Source organism: Dromaius novaehollandiae, chromosome 4, assembly GCF_036370855.1.
Source record: "Dromaius novaehollandiae isolate bDroNov1 chromosome 4, bDroNov1.hap1, whole genome shotgun sequence".
Taxonomy (NCBI): domain Eukaryota; kingdom Metazoa; phylum Chordata; class Aves; order Casuariiformes; family Dromaiidae; genus Dromaius; species Dromaius novaehollandiae.
This window is the reverse complement of record NC_088101.1, coordinates 16,663,324-16,677,385: the sequence shown is the minus strand read 5'-3', so window position 1 is coordinate 16,677,385 and position 14,062 is coordinate 16,663,324. Positions and strand designations below refer to the sequence as shown.

The following is a 14,062-nucleotide window of genomic DNA, read 5'->3' as shown; positions in this document are numbered from 1 at the left end:
GGTCTGTGGCCATCCATTGCTTGCTTACCTTGCTTGGGCCTAGCCAAGGCCTGAGCCATGGAGATCTGCTTGGCAATATTTGAACTAGTAGAGCCCAGCAGTTCATGCTGTGGATACATCTTCATAGACATGTTATTTGGGGCAATCAGCACCCAGAAGCAGTCCTGGGCATTGCTGAAGCATGCTGAGCACAAAATATGGCTGCAGCGAAGTTCTAGCCACAGGTTTACTTCATCTGAAAAACACCAGACCTTTGGCAACACGGAGGGAGAACTATTTTTCTTTCATTTTATCTTACCATTATCTTCTCTGGTATAGGAATAGGTAGCTTATATATAAAAGCTACTTAGGAAGAGGTAGCTTATACATTAAAAAAGGACTTGGTGCTTCTACACGAAAAGAGACTGTATCTCAAGGGACATGAGGCATAACAATAGAAAATTAAGGAAAAAAGAAAGGATGGGAGGAACAGACACGGAGAGCAGAGCAGTGGGAAACAGCCTGAAAACTGTATGACGCAGTGAGCCGCGGCGAGCTGAGGGCAGACATGATGCTGTAAGGGAAGGGCAGGATCGACCGGCGGTGACGCGCCCGTCCCACGCGCCACGTAACAAACGTGGGCAAAGCCAGCTGGGACCTTCTCCGGCAAGCACGGTCCTTTCCAACCCGGGTACAGCCCGACCGCGTGACTTTGGAAATGCTGCTTGAAAATAACTGAAAGGATCTGCTGCCGAGTACGACGCCAAGACACCGGTCAAAGTAATGTGTTTGCAGGGTGTTAGTCATGGGCCAAATTTGGCCAGGCTGCTAGTTCCTTTTCCTTGCTGAGGCATAGGGCTGGAAAATCTAGGTTTTGTCTATCCACAGATTACCGTCTGTGCCTGTTGTGCTATTAAAAACAGAAGTGATAATTTGTGAATAATTGGAGGAAAAAAGGGAAGAGGAGCCTCACAAAAATATTATTCAAATGCCAAATTTCTATAGATTTACATAATCATCGACAAATTGCAAGTGACTGCTCTGTTAGTGATAACTTGTATTTTAATTACTATTTCTCTCTCCACTGAGTTGTGAAAGGGGTGATGCTTTTTTTTTTTTTAAATGTCACTGGAAACATATGCAACATCTTACTGTTTAATTGCTCTAAAGGAAAAATCTTTAAAAACTATATATAAAAACAAGGCATGGTCAAAATAATCTAACCAGTGAAAAGAACCCCAGAGGTAGTGTTTTTCAGACATGTGAAGAATAAATGAAAATAAAAGGTAATCATCTCTTTCATGGGGAGATGGAAACAATTTTATTTGGGGAATGTTAAAACAGCCATATACAATTTGAACAAATACAACATATCAGTTTGTTCCCCATTTTTTTTCTAATTACAGTATTTACAGGTTTCATAAGGCACTGGTTCTCAAAACAGAACACAAATTAGTTTCTTAGTCTTTACATTGTTAACCTTTTCTTTAAAAGAAATAGTTTTGTTTGTGCTAGAGACGGGATAGCAGTTGTGAGATGGCATCTCTCTTCCTTGTTTTTTTTTAATTCTTCTCCCAATCTATCTTAGCTATGCCAATAAGTCATTAAACTAAACTTCCCTCAGTGTTTTTACATTTGAAAACTGTATTTCGAAACCTGCTGGCACTGAAGCCACGAGGATCTTAGCCCTGACATCCAAGTCCTAGTCAACAGGCACTGTGAAATTACTGGAGTCTGGAAGTGACATAAAAAGGCTATACAGGTGGCAAAATAAAAAAAATACATGTACTAACATGAATTCACTGTACATGTGGAACCGTTGTAGCTATTACATTGTGAGTGTTGCATAAAGTTAACCATTTGTCTGGTAACCCGGATGTCACAGTGCTCAAACAAAAGTCTTGCAAGCTCAACTTAGGCCCTTCTTCTGGCCTGAGGAATATTCCTTTAACAGTATCATTGATAACAGTAAGTATGAGATTTGAGGGCTAAATCTGGCCCCTTTGGTCTTGGGAGAAAATGGGCAGAAACTAGTTACATAACTGCAGACCCTTCGTTCTCTTGGATGTGTGTCTCCTCACATATATATTTATTTTCCTACATAGCACTGTTGCAGTGATTTGTCATTTATGCATTTTCATAAAATAAATATTATGTTTTATTTAGTGCTTTATCATCCATAATAGTTTACTCTTAATCCACATACTGGAGTGATTCCAGACTCCCAACTGAATATATATATATATATATATATTCTTTTATATATATATAAAACACATAAACGTGAACATTTAACATACACACATTACATGACCTATCAACCAGTATCTTAGATCCCTTCCTTTTGGAGCAAGAAAGCAGGACTCGTTCAGGAAGCCTGCAGGCAGTGAGTGGGGAGTGTGAGACCAGCTTTTGCGTCTCCATCGTCGCGCAGCTCTGCCCGTGCCAGGGCAGGGGCAGAGGGAATTTCCCCCTTGCTGCTTTCGTGAGCGCACCTCCCCGGTGAGCCAGGGCGGAGGACTGGATCTGGCCGTCAGCCTCGAATCAGTGTGTTTCCCACCTGCACCATCGGAGCAAGCTCCGGGGATTCCATTTATCTCAAAATCCAAAATGAACGAGGGCAAAAGGCAAAACGAATGAATCTCCATTTAGGACCCCAGCACGACAATTCCCACCTACACCAAAAGCCCTTGGGTAGGGCACCAGCGATACGTTTCCCCTCCCACGTTACGCTCGCACGTGTTAGATATTCTTGACATTTTTCTCCACTTTTCACCCCTGCTCTCTAATCGTCAGTGAGGCCACACTCAGAGGGATGATTTATAGTAGAAACCTCACAACTCAATCCACTGAGAAGACAAAAAGATGCAGTTTGAAGAGCGGCTGGGCTATTCTCCTCACTTTGGGGCAGAAATTTTCCAGTAAAGGCACCTAAAAAGAGGACCAAATTCTGCTGTCGCATATGCAAGCACGCTGCTTATTAAAGCCAATGCAAATCACTGCTTTCCCTCTGGGGCCAGGATTTAGCGTACTATTAATTTGCAGAGATTTTCTTTTTGTGTTGCTTAGCATTCTTGGGGTACTGGCAGGGAAACTGCAAAAAAGCACTCTAATTAATGAAAGCCCTCTGATTAAACTTTTTAACCCCTATAATCAGGCATGTCTTGCTGGTTTGCTTGAACCTCGCACATTTTTCTCTATTAGCTTGAAAGTATAAAATGGTAATTTTTCAAGCGAGAAGTACCTTCAGGGAGCTCTGAAGCTGAACTCCAATTGTATTTACCTAGCTACCACAAATAAATCAGTTTTGTCCAAAAAAAGGGAGAAGAAGCAGTACATAAACGCTGAGGATAAATCCAGCATGTCAATTATTTCAGTTCTGAAATAGGCTTATTACAATTAAAGCAGCATTTGCAACAACTTATTTGAGAATTAAACTGAACACCATCTAGAGAAACAGGCCATAGGCAGGCAGAAAAACAAAGTAAAATAAAGGTGAAACAGTAACTCCCGTGCAGCTCAGCTTTGATAATCTGATGAAGACCAGAAACCTTTCCAAGGAAAATGCTTTGGATGGAGCATTTCGCCTCCCTGTTACCTCTCCTTTCCCCTCGCATAGTTTTGCCGTTCCAACGACTGCCGTATGCCCAGGAAGGGAGGCTGCGGAAAGGCTGGAAAAGCCGTTCCGCATTGCTCTTCTCCTCGGGAAGCCCCTCTTTCGGGGAGCACGGCACTACGCAGCCCGCGGCCTGGTGGCAGGACCTGTCCCTGCGCCGCGGCTCCCAGAGCCTTCGAGGCTGCTCCGAGGCCATCCAAAATAGTAAGGCGGCCACAGTTCGAGCCAAAACTTTGGTCTGTGGTGCCCTAAAACATGTATTTATTTCAGTAGCCCGAAATTTCATTTTTCTTTCACATAGAAAAGGGAATGTGGATTTTTTTTCCCAAGCTCTTGTTGCACACAAGTATCTCACTTCTACACAAATGAAAGAGCAAGTTAATAATTTTGCCTCACAACAAACTTTCTCCTACCCAACGATTTTGTATGTAGGTCAGCGCAGTTTCATTTACCAGCGGTTTCTCTCATTAACGAAAGGCTGGTAAGAAGCTGCAAACGTGTACTTCGGGGAACTCGCTCCTCTCATTTCCGCTCATAAACAATATATTTCATTTTGCAGTGGGGAGAAAAGCACTCAGAAGAGGGGCACTTGCTTATTATCCCGGCACCACATCCACGAGACTTCCTAACAGAGCGAGAAACATCAAGGGCTGCGGGAAGGGAAAAAGCAAAAGCAGGTCGCACTGCACCATATTCGCTCTCTGGCTTCTGATTTTCTCAAACGAGGGATGAGCTCCCCCGCGACAGGCCACCTGCTCGGGGACGCCGCAACCCGCGGCTCTAATAGCAACAGCGGTAATGGGGCTCTCGCTGGATTGCGAAAACCACTCACATCCACAGCGCTACCGAAAGCGGGCTCCGTAGGCAGGTGGCTTTTAAGACGGTTTCTATTACAGCTTCGCTGAGCTTCACAGACTCTCTCCCTCTCTTTTTTTGATGCTGGAGTGCAATAGTCTCTCTATAAATGAAAATGTCGCTTTGCTTTCATTTTTCAGCACAGTTTCTTCCCATTTTTTAATGTAACAATGTACATCTTTTTTTACTTCTAACCAAAAGTTTTATTTTCATAAAATTTAAAGCAGTATCTTTTTAAACAATCAAAATAATAATAATAACAATAATAATAATAAAATAATAAGTGGCTTTCATGGAAAGCAACACGCATAACCTTAAACCAGTTACTAAAACTGTATTTCCCCATGTAAACAAGGGCAGAGAAGCCTCTTCCAAACTTGGATGTCGAAATTTGGCTGATTTTGCAAAGGATACTCCCCTCGAAAGCTGTCAGACGGTTGCTCTTAAACACGACGGCGTTCGAGGTGCTTCTTACGAAGGCTTTCGATGCCTCTCCATGACTTCTTGGCTGCGAGAGAAAGTCCTCTTCGGTGGGCTTTCGCAAGAGCTGCCTTGTGCCGGATCAGAGTTTAATGTCCTGTGACTCTGACATTTTGGCAAGCGTCTTCTTGACCCGCAGGGCTGTGAGGCGGGACGCGGGGTTGTGAGCCCAGCACTCCATCATCAGCTTCCCCATCTGGCGCAGGCACTGCGGGGGCAAAGCGAGAGCAGGTCGCGCCCGGGCAGCGGAAGACCAGGCTGCTGCTGGTGGCAAGACCGAGAAACTAGAGGAAGAAGGTCTTGTCCAACAGCAGCCACAATAGATGGACGTGCTGCCTTCTACTGCTTTTCAAGAGCTTTTTTCTGTATATTAAATAGGGCTCTCAAAACATGGCAATTACTCTAAAATTTATGACAACTTCTAGTCTACGTTTGGCTGCTAACTCAACAAAAGCACTTTTCTTGGCTTCCCTTCCTCAAACCCTTGCAGAAAATTGCTCTTAGCACGACCACTATAAACATGGCTTTGTACAGAGAACGCCTTGCCGGAAACCCAGTGGAATTAGCCTCCTCCGGCAGCAGCCGGGCCCCAGGGAAACGGCACGACATGAACACGCAGCTTTTCCAGCCTTGGGAAGGCAGCAGCAGCATGCTGTACTCCTGCTCTGCGCCTACTGCTGCCATCCAGACAAAAAAAGGTCATGTAAACCACCACGCCTGGGTGGATGTTGCCCTGCTAGCCTAAGGTTTCACACTGCCCGAAGGTTTGCTTGCTTCAGTGGGGAAAAAAAAGTTTTGAAATAGTTTGCCAGCACCCGTGAAGCTACAAGGGCTTCTCAAAGCCAACCTCTTTTGCTGAGAAGTCCCAGCTAGTGTTATCAATCCCTTCCACATTGTCCATCGTTTCTTCATGAGGCCCAGAAAGCCATTAAGCAAAATACCCACCAACACTGCTCACATCAGCCTAACATATTCCAGATTAATACAGATTTTTATAAGCATGTTTTGGTGATACACAAGGTCTTATGCACTAGTAAGTTTGTCTTTCATTGCTCCAAGCCCCGAAATGAGATTACTGACTGGGCTAATCAATTTATCACGAGTAGTTATTTCAACAGGTCTCCTCAGTCCTCAGGACAGCTGCTGCCAGACCAAGCACAGCCTTGTGCCACTGGAGCAAAAGCCTTTCCAGGCATCTGCATGAACAGCGCTTCCTCCAGTGTGTTTCCACAGCCCTGAAGGATCAGCAGGTTTCGATTAGTAGCAGGACAAGGCAGGTGATACCTGGTTAAATCCTTCCCAGGTTGGCTGTTAATACAAGTCCTTGAGTCTCCCGGGGAGGTTGTTTTATTTTTTCCTCGCATTCCCAAATTGCCTACAATTTATGTAACGTAAATCTTTTATCTAACTGCAGACTATTCATCTAAACACGGCTATTCCCAAATGACAGCTGTCTTCTGCTATTGCAAAAGACATTATAGCATTATACTGTACCAATTAACATGATTAATAACTTCTCCATAGCACCACTATAAAAGTCGTCAAGTTTGCCTGTTGTGCATCCACTCTTCATCTCCGATTCCAAAAGCGCGACTTTATAAACTATAAATTCATTATAAATCTCAATGAAAAGAGCTCAGATTCTCCCCCACCCCTCAAACATCCAAATTTTACTTTGGAAAGCATTTTCTTGATCTTATATCTGAAAGGCCAAATCCGCAGGCCTTACTGTTAAAATGCCAACAGGCACACGAGTACTGCTTTCTAAAAGATGGAAAGGGGCAAACATTAAGTGCTTTACTGTGCAGCCTGGGTACTGTGGTCAGTATTACTCTACGTCCATAACACCCTAAAAGTGAAACTTTGCATTATGTGCTCGTGTTTATGTATTATCACGGTAAAATCACGTTGCCAAGTCTGATCACAGAAAAGCTGTGCATTTACTTGATTACAGAGAGGAAGAAAAAATTTGCTTCTTTTTAAAAAAAAAAGGCCAATGGCCATAAAAATTATGGCCAATATACATCAGTAGACACTGAAGTTACTGCTGTATACTAAGTATCAACTGATTTCTCCTCCAAAAGGTGATAACGGTCTTGGCTAGCCACTCACTCTTCCTGACTTAAAATGGCTTGGGCCCAAATCTGTGATATTTCTAATCAGAGTGAGTGAGTGAGATTGACCTAATTCTGTATAATTTTAAGTAGTAAAGCACAGGCTTCATTTGGAAAGGGACGATACCTCATCGCTGCTCCATCTGTTGGGAAACGATGGGCGAAGCCTCTTGATGCACACGATCTCCCGCATGTCCTCATACGAGGGGTCGCTGGGCACGAGGTCATGGTAGGGGAGCTGGTATTCTTCAACTATTCCTGAAAAAAAACCATCAGCAAGGTGCACATCATTTGCAGAAGACAAGCTCCACTATCCTTTTCTCCTCTCTCTCTCTTTTTTTTTTGCTTTTAACAGTTTGACCATAAAACATTTCATCCGGGCCCAATTCTCATTTAACTGTGGCCTTTGCTGTGTGAGTTTCATGCACACACGCTGCAGTGAAGGAAAACCTGGCTTTCTGCTTCACTGCAGAGTGAGCACACGCTCTCCTTGCTCGCTATTCCGTTTTCTGCCGTGAGGCAGGGCATGCGTACCTAGTGCAGACAGACCCGCACCCTTTTTGCACAAGCAGTGATCATGATGATGATGGCATTACAGATTTTACAGAGAATCACTGCAAAATACTATATAAAAATAATATAATTATACATATAATGTGCATAATATATTATATATATTAACTATGTAATGTACTGTAATGTACTAGAATAGAATATATAAATGTAGCATTAAAAAATTGTAAACACAGGGATTACACTGCTCGTCAATGAAATTCTGCTCTTCCAGGGTAGGCATAAAGCACAGTACTGCAGGTTTTAAAAATCTGTTCGGGCAAACAGAGCATGACCCAAGAGACATATTCTGCTCTTCCTCACCACCAATGTGGTACACAGCCACTGCCAAATCATTTCTCTGCATCTGAGTTTCCTCAGTGGCAAAACAGCGGTAATAACGCCCATCATTTCTGTACTGCATGGAGCTCTGAGTGCAGAGCACATAGAGCCTGTCCACACGGGAACAGATGTAGACCCCAGCCCTGCAGCTGGCTGGATCCCTCCATCACTGCCATCTTCAGTCCTTGAATGCTCGATGCCAGAAAGAAAGCAAGCACGTTACTAGTATGAGAATGATGTAGTAAGTGCCATTTCCCCCTGCTTTTTTCTACTTGTCTTGTAAACAAATTATTTAATGTAGTAGCATAGAATATCCCCAAATCATTTATCTTACATTTCACTCTAACAACAAGAAAAAAAAAATCACTATTTTCTTTCTGCTCAGACAGCAGAATGTCCCCAGTCCAGCCAAAACGTGCAGCCCTCTGAGAAAGCCCCCAGATGAGCTCCATATTCCCCCTTCAGTGTAGATATTCACCGCCTTCAAACAAGCCATTAAAATACCGTATAAATCTCTGCTTTTAACTCAGCACTGACTGAGGCTTTGAAATCCACCAGAAAACAGAAGGAGAGCTACCTGCACGGTTTATCCACCTGGGTTTATTGCAGTAAAAACGCTTACCCAGGGGAAAGGATGGAATGGAAGATTCGGGTTATAAATTCGGTTTGCTCAAATGATTAAAAGCCATGTCCCCACTATCAAAAAAAAAAGTGTGTTTGCCAGTTACCTCCCGACACACATCTCCTTGCTACCTCCCAAAGGATGAGCCCAAAACTGTACATATCGGCCATGATGTACGACTGAAAGTGATTCCTGTTCAAGCTTTCATCCAGCACCTCGGGAGGCATATAGCGCTTTGTTCCTACACGCGTATTGGGAGGGATGTCCACCTCGTTTGTATCACTGAAAGACAAAAAAAAAGAAGAATAAAAGCATCAAACATGCAATGAAGTAGCTCAAAAAGAAAGCAATTTAGATGGGAGCAGGAGTAAATTCAAACCACATCCAGGTTGGAGCAAGGTCAGAAGTAATGCATAATCGTAATGGAAAAATTTTGGTAGGGAAAGGCTTTTAGTGTGAACGGCGACCCTTCCGAAAAGGCTTGCTTGCCTCCGGCGGTATTAAGCATTCAAAAGCACAACCGCAATGGAGATGAGACTCGACAGGGATGCTGTAACATTTGGGAGATTTCATTACCATTAAACTAAACCCTAATGCTGGTGATAACAATCAACTCTTCATTAAATGTTATTTTCTTAACATGCTCTGCCACCTAATGCTTTCGTCTTCACAACTAATGGAGGAGACTGAAGAGCTGAGAACCGTCACTTAACTCTACCAAGTCCGACCTGCAAGGAAAGAGAGTCTGGCTACTTTTTGTGCACGCATTACGGCTGACCTCTCCCAACCTTTCCATGCCACGATGTAAAAACACCCCGAGGTGAGTGCGCAGAAGAGCTAACCAGATGTGTCACATGTCACACGCAGACCAGAGGAAGCACTGTACAGCTCACAGGAAGCAAAGTCCCATTAAACACACAACTGGATTTTTTTTTCATATTAACTGAGATTCTGCTGTATCAGTTTTGTAGTTTTGAGAAGCGTAAGATACAGCATAAATCGCAGTTCGCTTAAAAAGGCCTGTTTCTCTTTCCCCACCTTCAAAACTTAAATATTTTAAATGTGATAGACTAAAACTCTGTTCACCTATCATTACAGAAACGACCAAAAGGCAGAGGTAAAAACTTGTCACATTCACAATCATTAATATAGATACGCTGGTGCATTTGTGCATATCCCCAAAAATATGAGCCCAGTGACCTGCACTGTCTTGCAATATTTCTAATAAAGTAAGAAATGCAGAGAACTTTACTAAACTCATTATTTTTTCAGCAGATTGCATCTCTCTCACCTACTGTTTTCTATTCCTGATGGTTGTGCGAGACATACTTTCTAAGGAAGTGTTCTGTCTGAGAAAAATGAATTCCAATTGGATTATGACAAATATATATACACATATATATATACACACACACACATATACATACATACACATGTGTGCATAAATATAAATATATTTATATTTATATATTTATAAACATATTTATGAATATATATATTTATAATATATATTATTTGTAATATATATAAATCTATATTTAAGTGGGTGTGTATGTATTTATACACGCACACACACACACACATGTGCGTGCGCGCGCACGCACACACATATATATTGACCTTCTTCAAGAGCAACACCTGGCAGTTTCTAGTTCTTCTCAGTTCATGCCTAAGAAGTGTGTTACTGTGTATTGGTCAGGCAAAGTATACCTGGAAAGGGCAAATTCACTTTTACAGTGAATGGCATATTTCCAAGTTGTTATTTCTGTTCCCCAAAGTAAAATTATTTCTTTCACATCTCCCAGAGGAAGGTCAGGTTCATAAAGGAAAAGCCTCACCAAGAAACCTGATAGAGGAGTCAACGGTGAGAAGAGCATATAAAACTGCCTTTACTTACGCTCTGAATAATTTCTGTTCAAGATCTTGTACACAATATTTTTTGCTGTACTTCAGGGAACCCACATTTTCAAAGCCGACCTCTGAGACCGAAACCTTCACTCTGTGGCCACGTTTCTGAGCTCAGAAATATCACAGGATTCCTAACATACATCTCCAGCAGGAAAAGACCTGCGAACTCAAACTCCTTTCGAATAGAGCAAACAGCTGTCAGATAGCAATGACTGCTTTACGAATCCCAGGAGTGAGCAAGTCCTACTTGTCTGCTCCTTCTAAGTTGTTTAAACACATAACCATTTTTTAAAATCAAATTTAAAAGCCATTTCAAAAATCAAATCTGTAACTCAGCAATTTGATTTGTAGGAAATGAAACAAAACACAACGCGAGTGGGGTGCTTTTCAATAAATCCCAATTTGTAGCATGTGCAAATGATTAATATTATTCCGTCTAAGTTGTGAGTGAATTATTCAGAGATTTGACAGGCTAAAAGCTTCACGGACAAGTTTACTGACATGATTTCACCTGTCAGTGCTACATCCTCTTAGCATGCGGTAATGATACCCAGGTTGATACTGAGCAGAACTGATGAAAACTGAAATGCTTATGCAAATGCAACTAACGCTGTCGATTATTACAGAGCAACTATTTATACACCTGCACGAGGTGTTTACGTGACATCCTCATCTACACAGGTAGCCCCATCTCAAACACGTATGAGCACAGTGTGAAAGGCAGGTACATATGTTGTATGCACTTACCCACACGTGCACACGCACTCCATAAGCAACAAAACCAATCTGCCTCACTTATCAACATCCATTTGGTCTACGTAGTTACTCACCTAATAAATTTAACAGCCAAGCCCAAATCTGCTATACAGCAGGTTCCGTTCTTTTTCACCAGAATATTCTTACTTTTTAGGTCACGGTGGGCAATAGCCGGCTTGCCTTGAGTACTGAAGATCTCCGTGTGCAGGTGGCACAAGCCGCTCACCGAGGAGTAGGCCAGCTTCAGCATGGCTTTTGTGTCCAGGGTGGTAGATTTCAGATAATCGTAGAGTGAGCCATTCTCATGGTAGTCGGTGATGAGATACAGCTGAGTCCAAGACCCTGTACCCTTAATGTCTGCAGCAATGAATCCTGCCCAAAAGAAAAGATTTTCACATTAATGCTTCTCACGGCTCTCTCTGAATGCTCGGCGCGCTGAACTGTCAGCCGCGTCACTGGTTTTATTTTAACGCTGTGTTCAATTGCTTTAATCTGCCCTCCACGCAGCTGTGCTAATGTCACTACATCAGGAACTGAGGACTTCTGCCGCAGGAGGGAAAAGCCGGGGCTGTCCATCCCTCCCTGGCCCTTGGGAAAGCCTGGCCGCATTAGGAGATCCTCCCTCCTTGTGCTGGCCGAGGCCTAAGCAAGCAAACAGGTTAAAAAGATAGTTTGGAAAGCTCTGTAAAAGCTGTGCATTCATTTACCGGCCCCAACTTCAGTATTCTGCGTATTTTCGAAAGCCCAGATACTCAAATGCAAGTGGCAGAATCAGCCGTGCTCTGGCTGGAGCAGCAGCCTCCAAAGCCAATTATTTTTTAACTGCACAAGAATCTTTAAAACATCTTTCTTTTGAAAGTTGTTGCATGGCTAATTTGGGTAAAAAAACACATAAGAGAGGACATCAGAGAACAAGAAATACCAAAGTAAACCAAAGAAACCTGTAACTATCAAATAATTATCTTTAATTCCACTCACCGAGAATATTTTCATGCCTCATCAGGACAGTTTGGTAGATTTCTGTTTCTCTGAACCAGCTGGCCTCCTCCGTGGTAAAAAACACTTTTACAGCTACTTTTTCTCCACGCCACTTTCCCATCCAAACTTCTCCATAGCGACCTTTTCCAATCTGCTTTACCATCTGAATCTGTTTTGCTATGGTCCTTTGAACCTGCAAAATCCCAGGACGTGCAGTTAGAATTTGCTCGGCAGAAATGTTCTGCGTTCGCCTTGGTCCTTCTTCCTCTCCTTTCTGCACAAGAAACCTGCTGAAAACGGGAATGGGCAGACTTTGCAAAATGGACTTCTGCAAAGCTTCACGATGCGGCAGCTCCCCATTTCCCTCAGCGTACAGAGCTAGAGGGGTCGCTCCCGTCAGTGTAAAGACGCCTTCCTGGACATTTCCAAAATGCACCATGGCAGCTCAAGAGAGTAAATTAGTCAGTGTGAATAAAACTTTTGACTACTAATTTAAAATTTTGTATTTTCCTGAGAAAAATCTCCATTTTGTGCAAATTCTTTGTTTTTGCTGGAAAAAACTTTGATAGAAAACATTCCTGGCCACCCCAATCCCAACCAGCATCTAAAGGACCAGGTAACACATTTTTAATTAAAACAGGAATGTTGTTAAATACCCAACACCTTTGATCTCAAGGCTGAGACTCAAAACCACCCAAAGCCGCTCAGTGCTCCAGAACTACCAGAACTATTGAAAGCGGCTTCCTATCTCCTTCGGGCTCCTTGAAAATCCTGCCCCTAATAATTTCAATATACAAATTTGGCTTTAGGAACCTCAGCCATAGAGTTAGAGAGGTTTTAGGACCTATATGCCTACATCAAATTTAATAATCATCATTATTTAGTAACAACAACAAGAAATGCTATTTTTCCCAAAGATATGGATGAGCAGCTTTAAACTGGTGCTTTTTAGTGACCTTATCAAAGCATTTGGGCAGCTGCATCAGAAGATCAATGTAATCAGCAGCATTGCGGAGATACCCACCCCTCATAAGGATGGTGGGCTACATGCAGAAGACTGAACAAGTCTATGTTTAATCAACTTTTATGACCACAAAAAGCCTTGGGCAAGCGCAGACTAACACGGTCTCACAGGAGCGGGGCATGTCGGTGGATGACATGCTTCTGAAAGTTCCCGGAAGAAAAAACCAAAGCAGAAGCTGCAACACAACCCACTAGCGTTCACGGTTGACTCCACCTCACCCTGGTAAAACAGCATGTTAAAATGTCACCTTCTTCTGCTTCAGTCTTGCCAGTCCAACCCACAACTAAGGATTTTTGGTTTTGTAGGATTTTACAAGGTTTTTAGAGAAAATAACTTCATGGACTCTAGTACAATTGCATCTTTTTCTAAGAACTTTTAATCTGGTCCAGGCTGTTGGTAAAATCTAGACGAGGGCAAATTTAAGGTCGCTAGGTTTTGCCACCGTGCATACCCAACTCTCCACGAGTTTCCTGCAGCAAGTTTGCACTGAGCCCCTATGAAACCGTATTTGTTTCTTGTAATCCCAAGTATTTTTGCAGCCGTGACTGACAAAAATAGATAATCAAAACTGGATTTTAAAAGCACTTGCTTCCCTCATTGTCTCTTGGAGGTCCGGTGGAAACTATCAGTTTTACTTGTAATCCCTAGCAGTGGAAAGGACAGGCCACTAATGCAGAGCAGGACTGCCACCATCCCACTGAAGCATGGAGGCATGTTCAAATAACATCCATTATCATTTATTTTGTAAATAAATTACTGGGTTTCATATTAGCCATTTAAAGAAGGCTAACATTCAGTGGCATTTATGCAAAACTATTTCCAAAGTTCCAGCTTTT

The 14,062-nt window shown here is 42.6% G+C and overlaps 1 protein-coding gene across 5 annotated transcripts in view; it reads right to left on the bottom strand.

Annotated features, from left to right (window-relative positions):
• Positions 1-1,274: 1,274 nt before the first annotated feature.
• The window catches only part of BMPR1B (bone morphogenetic protein receptor type 1B), a 254,313-nt gene continuing 241,525 nt past the window's right edge, over positions 1,275-14,062 (bottom strand). For all 5 annotated transcript variants that reach the window (XM_026102444.2, XM_026102445.2, XM_064510504.1 and 2 more), the window contains 5 exons: positions 12,203-12,395; positions 11,299-11,596; positions 8,667-8,842; positions 7,172-7,302; positions 1,275-5,138 (listed from right to left, as the gene is read on the bottom strand). In XM_026102444.2, the coding sequence (XP_025958229.2) occupies positions 5,013-5,138; positions 7,172-7,302; positions 8,667-8,842; positions 11,299-11,596; positions 12,203-12,395 (924 nt within the window). In that variant the 3' untranslated portion in view covers positions 1,275-5,012. The remainder of the gene's footprint in view (positions 5,139-7,171; positions 7,303-8,666; positions 8,843-11,298; positions 11,597-12,202; positions 12,396-14,062) is intronic.